General features: G+C 36.3%; 1 protein-coding gene across 1 annotated transcript; it reads right to left on the bottom strand.

Annotated features, from left to right (window-relative positions):
* Window positions 1–433: 433 nt before the first annotated feature.
* Window positions 434–8,901, bottom strand: LOC117123129. Its single transcript, XM_033268978.1, has 5 exons — window positions 8,749–8,901; window positions 7,237–7,434; window positions 6,495–6,668; window positions 2,897–2,980; window positions 434–1,126 (listed from the first exon to the last, which is right to left on the bottom strand). The coding sequence occupies exons 1-5, from the start codon at window positions 8,842–8,844 to the stop codon at window positions 1,043–1,045; spliced, it is 636 nt and encodes a 211-aa protein (XP_033124869.1). The 5' UTR covers window positions 8,845–8,901; the 3' UTR covers window positions 434–1,042.
* Between the last annotated feature and the right edge of the window lie 1,518 nt (window positions 8,902–10,419).

Genomic DNA, 10,419 nt, shown 5'->3' with positions numbered 1-10,419 from the left:
ATACGTATTGTTTGTGAACAAAACGTTGTATTATTTGCGATACCAGGTTGATCTGTTGATGTAAGTGTACTTGAAACATCCGCGACTGACGAAATTTTCAAACTACGAATCTTTATTTATTTCGTTGTATTTTTATTTATATCTAGATTAAATACAATATACACATTCAACAAAATACAGGTCTGAGAATGCTCAAAATGTGATTGTAGTTAGTCTGTCAAAAATTACATATAATACCTTACAGTTGTGAAAAAAAAATTAAATAATACAATTATAGAAGAGTAATTAAAAACAATATTAAATAAATAAAATAAGTGCAAAACAATTTAACTCAGGAATAATATTATATTTTTAAAAATAACTTAAAACAACAATAGAATACACACACTTTGGGGTTTAAAGAAAATGCTGTCTCTTATACACATCTTATATAATGATATGGAAGAGATAAACTCTAAAACCGTCTTTCGGTAATGCTGAAAATATATATAAATACATATTAAACGTTAAAGATGAGAAATCTTTGAGCGTGAAAAAATAGTTGCTCCAAACGGGATTGTTATTTATAATTATAAGGGTAAAGGAGAAGAATCTGCGAGTATGGATAATCACCCAAGTTGCCGGGATTCTATACCATAATGCCCAGGTTCATAACTTTATTTTAATGAATTATGCATTCAAAATACAACTCTATATTTTATATATAAATAGGCCTATTTACAATATTCAATATATAGTACGGTATTTATTATGATTGTAGTAATATGACTAAGTAAAAGCAATGACTTTTATAAATACTTATAGTAAGTCATAACTTTTCAAAACTTATTTTTTCTTTAAAATATTCATTGGAAATGCATTTATATTATATATAAATATTTACAATATTCACAAACGCTTTTTACATTGAACTTATAAAAAACCATGTTGATAATGATACGACCAAAGAGTTTTTTTTAAATAACTGAGTACAAGCAATAAATACTGTAATACTTTCACCACCAGCAACAAGTTATAAGTAAAACAATTCTTTTTGCTAACTTCATAGATGTGTTTCATGCACATTAATGTGTTGATAGTACACCGTAAACCGACAAACTGGGATTGAGAAAAACAGTCCAAAACCCTGAAAACAAATTAGATACAATATAAGAATTAAAGAAAAATAAATAAGACAGTGAAATATTAGATTATTAAATCTTTATTTTTACTCAAAAAACATTTTTCAGTTCTTTTTATGGGATTATTCTGCAGCTATTTTTTTTTTTATTTTTTTTCTTAGCGCCGATGGTAATTTACATGTCCACCGGAACCGGGGGCGCGGGGGAGGGGGTGGTCACCTGGCTTTTTGGCAGAAAATATATAATGGAGATTCTTGTATGGTCTCGGAAAGAAATGCAAGATAAGAAAGAGGGAAGAAGGAGAGGGAGGGAAAAGAGTATTTATCCAGTCCCAAACAGAGTTAGATTTTCTTGCAATGCATATTGGCTGATCTGGGGAATCAGGGGTGCTGACTCCCTCCCTTAGGCAAAAAAGGAAAAGATAAAAAAAAGGGGAAAAGATGAAAAAATATAACAGATGGACCAGTTTTTTCTTACTTACAATAAGAAAATTCAATTCAATTTTTATTAATGTGTTTTTTATATAAATTTTATATATATTTTATTTATTCCATTTTTATCATTTTAATTTGGTTTTATGTCTGGTGCTATGCTTTTTATCAATTGTTTTCTTTTATGTTTGTGTTGTAAATTTCTTGAATTTTGGTGTTCTGTTTTAAAATTTTTAAGCAATTATTGTAATACATTCATATACAGTCTTTGGCTGTCTGTTTGTAATTTTTAATTTATTTTTTTATCTGAATAAAGAATAACGACCTTGAATACAAAATTAGAAGTCGGGAAAGCTCATTTTCCGCCACCTAGAAATCAACATATTCTCAGGGGAGGACCCCGACCCCCTTTTCTTTTTGGGGTTCATCGATCCATGGAAAAGAAAATACGTGCAACGTATACCGGTACACACATAAGGCCTATTTTCTGTAATAAGAATAGAGAATAATTTACCTGACCGTTTTCAAGGGAGAAAACCTTGAAATTTGAAGAACTTAAAAGTCAATAAAAAACACTTCTGAAGTCAGGAAAACTCATTTCCCGCCATTTAGAAATCAAAATTTTCCTGGGGAGAACCAAAACCAACCTTCCTCTTTGTGGTTTATTGATTCATGGAATCGTTTTCAAAAGAGGAAAACCTTGAATTTTGTAGGACTTAAAAAGACACCTCAAAAGTCAGGAAAGCTCATTTCTCGCCACCTAAGAATCAAATTTGTTCCTGGAAGCACCCCCGAACACCCTTTTCTCTTTGGGGGTTTATCGATTCATGGAGAAAAAACACGTATGCAACTACTCATTTTTTAAAAATGTTGTATACACACATAACATGCCTATTTACTGTAATAAGAATGAGAAAGTTTACCTAACCGTTTTCAAGAGGTGGAAAACCTTGATTTTGAAGGACTTTAAAGTCTTCAAGTCATTAAAAGACACCTAGCTCGAAGTCGGGAATGTTCATTCCCCACCATCTAGGAATCAAAATTTCTCGGGGAGGACGCCCGGATCCACCTGCTTTTTGGGGTTTAAAGAAAATGTTGGCCCCCAACCCCCAAAATATGAACCCATTCATGTTCACATTCATCTTACCAGTGTGCCTCTCGCCACTTTGAAAAAGGTTCCTGAGCAGCAGCAGAAGCAGCTGCTGCTGCCGCTGCCGCCGCCGCCGCCGCTGCCGCAGCTGCCGCTGCTGCTGCTATTATATCATAATTACCAACATCATTATCATTATGGGTGCATTCTTTACCAAATGTTATGAAAAAATAAATAAACAGAAAGTATATTACCAGAAAAATACCGACTAATAGTAGTATGGAACTAACGATATAGTAGATGGATGAAAGCGACTCTCGTGCAACATCAAAGCAACCCTGTAAAATACAAAACATTAGTGACCAGAAGGGGAGTAAGGGGTGTGTTGACAGGGAGGCGGGGTCGGGGGGTGTGAAGTTAAGGTGAGAATGCTGGATGATAGCTAACAAAATAAGGTGGTATGAGGTTTGGCTTAGAAAATGTTCAGTAAAGCCGGTTACCCACTGCGTGCGACAGCGACGCGACGGCAACGCGACGGAGAATGCACGCGAAGACTCGGGACCCAACGGATCGTCTTTTTAATGAGGATCCGTTCAGATTACCACTGACAATCAGCAGACGGCGTTGCGTCGTCTATCGCTCGCCGGAAGCAAATAGTACGTGTGGCGAAAACTGTCCAGAATACGGGCTGTATGGGGGCGCTGTTGTCCAGAATACGGCAGAGCCGTAGATAGAGAGAGTTTGGCCAACTTGGCGCATGGGTTGTGAACAGTGCGACGATACAATGCGGTCCATAGGAAGTTGAAAACCCGGAAGTAAAAGGATCAGACTCGAGGAGAGAAGAAAGGAGAAGGGCGTTGTCAATCGACCAACCAACGGCTAACAAAAACTTCGTCACCGTATAAACTTAAGAGGGCAGGCTACCATTAAAATTATCAGAGCCGTAGATAGAGAGAGTTTGGCCAACTTGGCGCATGGGCGCCATGTTGTCACCAAACAGCGTGCGCGCGTATAGCTTTATAACATTTTATAAAACACTGATGCTGCATAAACTTTCTTTCATTATTCCTGTCTCTTATACACATCTAGATGTGTATAAGAGACATATCATATACTGTATAATCATATTTACCTAACTTTGGAATTAATTAATCAGTGACGTGCTGTATTATTTCGAGAAGATAAAGTGAGGACGATTCTTTATTTTTTTTTCGTTACGATTATCTTTTTGTTTTGAAAGTCTATCATCTAGCTAGGCCTAGGCCTATCTAGTTGCTAGCAGCCTCCTCTGAGGCTCCTAAGAGTCAACACTGCAGAGGAGAAAGGTTGGTTGTGCAGACAGAGTAGGTTTGTGAATCGTCGGCGATAATATGTTAATTTGTTAATTTCGCCTGTAAATGAATGATAAAAATATTAATAACATGAAAGTTTTATAATTGTATCTAGGCCTTTAGGTTAGGCCTATGACTTCGTAAACTTTAATTTATGAAATAATATGCTGGTCATCTGCAAACCAATACAAATAGCCTAGGCTAGGCCTATTTGTAAATTGTAATCTAAACAATAAATCAAAGTTGAAGAATTATTGCATTGAGAGAAATTTTTGTATAACATATAACATATGCCTAATCATTCATAATCATCAAGAAGCTAGGCCTTGTAAGTAAAATAGCAGCATTCTCCATACTTTGTTTATAATATTAGTGAGTTATAATATTAACATTATTACTGTATTATTATTTATTATTATTATTATTTATTATTATTCATTGAAATTTTGATTTGTAATTTGTAAAACATTTAAACGTTTTGATTTAATATATATATTAAAACAATCAATATACATACAATTAGGCATATCTTTAAAATATATTTTTATCTTTAAAATCTTTAGTTGCACAATTAATTGATTTGTAAAGCACAATTGGGCATGTTTGCATAGTACAGGACTCCTTGGACAAGTTTTCGCTTTTATTGGAGGATTCAATTTTTATTTTTAATTATAATTTAAGCTACCTTTGACTCAGATTCTTCATGTAGCTTTCTGGATAGTTAGGCCTATATATATAATTTAACAGCAAAGTGCAACATTGCATCTTTTTATAAATCATTGCTGATTGAAAATCCTTCCTTTCCTTTTTTTTTTTTTTATTATCATCGTAATTAAGCCGATTTAAGTACTACCTTACGGTGTTCGGCCGCTGAGAAGTACCGAAATTTAGGCCTGTCTCGGCCTAGTAGTAGTAGGTGGTGGATATATATTACCGCGAAGTGGGTCGGGCGGCGGTACATGCCTTATAATTTACTACGTGGATAGCGAGATTTTTCGATCGCCATGCAAAGTTAAAATAAAATCCCAAATCCTCCTCCTTTTTGGAATTTAAGGAAATTAATACATTTTTGTTTCTTTGTTGGATCGATTGCAGCAACCCCAAACCCAACATAACGGTATTTCACATTATAATTATAGCATAATAATAATAATATTACTGCTAACTTCCTACCCTATCGCGTTGGTGACAACATGGCCGGTGTAAGTCACGTGATTGAAACCGAGTTGGCCAAACTCTCTCTATCTACGGCTCTGGAATACGGGCCTTCTCTGGGCTGCATGGGTGCGCTGTTGTCCAGAATACGGGCTTTTTTCTATGTCCAGAATACGGGCTGTATGGCGGCGCTGTTGTCCAGAATACGGGCTTTCTTACGTCATATTCTAGTTTTAGAGGCTTTCTCTGTCCAGAATACGGGCTGTATGATGGCGTATTATGGACAAATTTCACAGCCCGTATCCTGGACAGAGAAAGCCCGTATTCTGGACAACAGCGCCCCCATACAGCCCGTATTCTGGACAGAAAAAGCCCATATTCTGGACAGATTTCACCAAACCGACTCGAAGCAAATGAGGATTTGTCGTGCGACGGTCGTACGACCGTCTTTCGACGCAGTGAGTGTCCGGCTTAAGGGTCATATGATTGTACGAACAATAATAATAGGTCTAGTGCTTGAGTGGTCATGATGGCTTCCTTTTTATTTGTTCAATCGTGGTAAATATACATGTTTTCTTCGGCATTAATGGTGCGAGTCTTAAAACTTGTCTAATAAGAGACAGGTCTAAAGACTTGTTTCCAGTGGGGTCCTTCTAGTGGTGAATTGAGCAGTACACCGGGAGACAATCACTTTTTTCCGAAGAGACTGCGCTATTTAACCCTCCAGCTGAAACACAAGGGGAGCAGCGATGGAAATTGAACCGGGGACCTAGAGATTTCCACGGTTCAGCACACACACAGTGGCTATCACCAGCTGCTCTCACAACTTTTTGTTGACTCAATGTCAAATAAAACAATTTAAAAAGGTAATTTTAATTTCATTTCCAGGTATCCAGCGATACAACCATGGTGGAGTCAACGTGGTCCATCGCACTCTTCTTTTCAGCACTCCGCTCACCCCCCACCCCAAAACCTTTCCTTAAATCCTGACATATGACGGATACCAGCGCTATAAGATGTGTATAAGAGACAGGGTATGTGGTGGTGGGTTCGATCCCCACCCGATCCATTTGCGAGCTTTTTTTCACAATTATTTTGAGAAAGTACTAAGCATTCAGTCCGATAACACGTCAGTATGCAAAACATTCCTATTATGTCCTGTCGGAAAAACAATATTATTATTTATCCGGGTTGTCTATGTGTTTGCCAATAATATGTTTATGCATGTTCTGCAAATGTACTTATACACGTGTTCAGAGTAATATTTCAATGTCTGTTCCGCATGGACTGTACTCAATGAAGAATAGATATATGATAATAATAATGGAAGGGAAATGCAAACAAAAATCATGAAATAGATTCGTACCACTATTTGTAATTCATCCCATTGACTTGTATACTGTTCGAACCCAGGCTGTCCATATTTGTCCAAGTGGTGTATACTAGTCGGGCTTGACAATGACTTCTGACTACTGAGCAAGAAAATGACAATGCTTACGACAATAACGATGATAAACAGAAGCAGATGCATCTTGGTAAACTGAAGTAAAATAAAAAAAATAGTTACAATTTTTTTAGTAATGACAACAATGATGATAAAAAGAAGCGTGGTTTTTTGGGTAAAGATACCTGCTTTACACTTACAGAGTCCCAGGTTCAAATCCTGACAAACTAGACTTTTATTTACCAGAATAGACATGAAATCTAAACATAAATGAACACAAAAATGAAAGTTTTAGTATCGAATTAAAAGTAAGCGAAATCTTGAAATTAATCAGAAAAGAACGTGCCATCGATGCTTTAAAAATACGAATATATAGGCCTATTCAGTATAATTTATTTAGTAATTCTATCACAACAATAACAATTACTATTCACATTGCAGTATCCGCTGCTTACTTGAGCTCTAATCTAAGCCCTGGCCATCAGGCACAAGCTCGAAGGTATGATGCAAGGCTAGTGATCAAGAGATCATGGGTTCGAGTTCTTCCCGAGAACAACTTGCGAACTCTTCACTTGCAAAAAAAAAATAAATAATAATAATAATAATAATAATAATAATAATAATAATAATAATAATAATAAATAATAGAGACCTACTTACTTACCAAGATCACAGAAGACTTGAATCGCTTTGAATATGCATAGCAACCATAGATTGTCATGATAAAAAGAGCAAGTCCTAACACTGCTGTCACTATTACGATGGTATTAATGCTGTCGGTATCTACTGCAATGCTGTATACTTTATCACGATATGCGATACCGATGTAGGCACTTGTTATTTCACATGCTAGTCCGATGATCTGTGATGAAAAGCGAAATAATACATTAAAAATTATGGCGTAGGAAAGGGGTGGAATAGGGTGGGGGTTGACTGGAGAAGCTACATTCCAATCTAACTGTACTTGGGATGGTTGCGCCACCGATTCTACTGTGTTCCTCGAAAGCGACGCTTATCGGGAAATGCTATGTTCCTGTTGAGGAAACCTTCATGTTACGTTTTCCCCTGGGCCGGGCTTCCATGGGTGCGCGTTGCCACAAAACAATGATTAGATCAGTTCCCTTTTTAAAGATAAAACTCTGTGGAGCTATTTGTACTACTGGTTGGGTTGAATTTCTTTAGTGTAATACACACTAAGAATCACCTATTTCCCGTGGGTCTGTGGGTCGTGGGCAGTGTACCGGGAGAAATTCTCTAATCTTCTCCGAAGGTTGTACTGCGTTTTTTAACGTGCACATGAGCCATTTTGCACAAGTTTTATCCAAAAATCGGCGCACTTTTGATACTTGTATTTTAGCCCTCCAGCTGAACCAAATGGAGAGCATTGATGGGAATCGTACAGGGACAGTGCCTACCACCAGTTTAACCGCCTGAGCTGCTGTTCTCTATAATAGTACTGCCTATTCTATTCTAAAACAGGCTGTATTCACATCGTTTTTAAAAATACTGTAATTAAATTTAGCTATAATGAATGACTGATAGATCAAACTAAAATACATTACAATACCGAAATTTGTTCCTTCATATTGGTGATTAGGCCTATATTTCCTATCATTAGCTATAATCTGGTAAATTATTCACAAGGAAGTCAAGGATATTATACTATGTTCAGCTAAATCAAGGAGTTATTAACAACCATTGGCTAGATCTATTATAATACTTTCACTGTAAGCAGAACATTTATATGCGATCATACTGCAAAACTTATTTCAAAATAGGCCTATATCTACTGTCAAAATTACAAAAACATCATACGCTACATGTATTATAGAGGATATGCTGTCGAAGGTAATTCAGAACGCAATAAAGCTTATTTGCGCGGAAGCAGATTGTATCAAAATAATAATTTCTTTTGTGCATGGTGGTTGTAGTAGAGGTAATAGTAGTAGTACAGTATAACGATTTGTTCTCCTTTTCTATCAAAAATATTCGGGATCCATGCAGAATGTAAACATTCATGTAGGCTATTTCATCTTGGTAGCTTTACACAGGATACAGCACCTTAATTTTATTATCGTCAATGTTCAATAAAAACGGGGGAAAAGTTGAATTATTTATGATGGGAGGAATCCTGTAACTCTGAAATAAAAAAAAAAAAAAACTGGAAAATACTCACAAAATACAGAACGTTGAAGAAAATCAAACAACAGAAAAGCTGCAGTTGAACCCGGGGTGACCGGCCGGGTTGTTCCACCGATGATAAGAAACTCATAACGATACTTTAGAAGGCTACCGCAGTATGTCTATGCCATAGATACACTAACCTAACGTTATACTTCGAAGCGGAATAAATCTGTGCTTAAATTTTAGGTTTTGACGGATCTCTTTTGTTACCTTTATCAATAGAATAGTAGAGAGGCATTCAACCGTTGATCAAAAGAATGAATATAAACGTTGTTCTAAATCTCAAGTATCAATGCCACACAGTCAAATGAAATTGGGATTCGTTGGAATGTTTGTAACGTAATATTGAAAACAGAGCCGTCGGAACCGGTACCGGCTTCATCCGGCGACCCATGTATCATGCTCGGGGTAGGCCTACCTCAGCACAACCCCACCCCCTCTTCTGAGGTTGAAAAATAAATAAAAGGAGAGACTGATTAGCAAGATGATTGCAGTTCCGCTGTTCAGACAGCACCAAAACACTCTTATGTCTTAGAAAACAACTGTATGTGATACTTTAGTAGGTACCGTTCATCATACAGTGGCGGATTCAAGGGGGTGGGGCAACAGGCCTAGAGGCAGCTCCACTAAACTTTTAAAAATTATAATAATAATGGAGCTTAATCTTATATCCAAGTGACAAAGTTATTGATTAATCTTTTTGAGATGTCACAATATAAACATGACTTCTATAGTTTTCTTTGATTGTTTTAGGATAATATTGATGATCAACAGTAATTCTGGTCATTTGATGATGACACCACACCCACCAATCTAACAATATTTCAAGCTCAAATTTATGTCACAATAAAAAAGTAACAGGAAAGGATAGGATAGAAGTGTTTCGGTGTGAATCACACCAAGGATAACCCATTAAGTCTAAAGACTTGTTTCCAGTGGGGTCCTTCTAGTGGTGAATTGAGCAGTACACCGGGAGACAATCACTTTTTTCCGAAGAGACTGCGCTATTTAACCCTCCAGCTGAAACACAAGGGGAGCAGCGATGGAAATTGAACCGGGGACCTAGAGATTTCCACGGTTCAGCACACACACAGTGGCTATCACCAGCTGCTCTCACAACTTTTTGTTGACTCAATGTCAAATAAAACAATTTAAAAAGGTAATTTTAATTTCATTTCCAGGTATCCAGCGATACAACCATGGTGGAGTCAACGTGGTCCATCGCACTCTTCTTTTCAGCACTCCGCTCACCCCCCACCCCAAAACCTTTCCTTAAATCCTGACATATGACGGATACCAGCGCTATATAAGTGCCAATTTATTATTATTATTATTATTATTATTATTATTATTATTATTATTATTATTATTATTATATTATTAATATTATTATTATTATTATTATTATTATTATTTGTTATATAAATTTATTATCAATGTTCACATCACATTGTCTGTTTAATGTTATATATGTCAACAAAAAGCCATGCTTGTTTTCGTATTGCCTGTTCATTTTAACTTCTTAAGACCAACCAGGTTAGAAAAATGTAATTTTACTAGAGTTAGAATGTTTTGAGAATGAATGATGAATATTGCGGGCGGGACGACGCGAGTATTGTTTGTGTAAAACTGGGAAAAGCCTTGTAGCCGACGCACATCGTTG

Source organism: Anneissia japonica, unplaced genomic scaffold, assembly GCF_011630105.1.
Source record: "Anneissia japonica isolate Jap-2015-1 unplaced genomic scaffold, ASM1163010v1 scaffold5067_len495651_cov149, whole genome shotgun sequence".
In the NCBI taxonomy this organism is placed as follows: domain Eukaryota; kingdom Metazoa; phylum Echinodermata; class Crinoidea; order Comatulida; family Comatulidae; genus Anneissia; species Anneissia japonica.
Note: the sequence above shows the minus strand (reverse complement) of the source record. Positions and strands in the feature narration are given on the sequence as shown.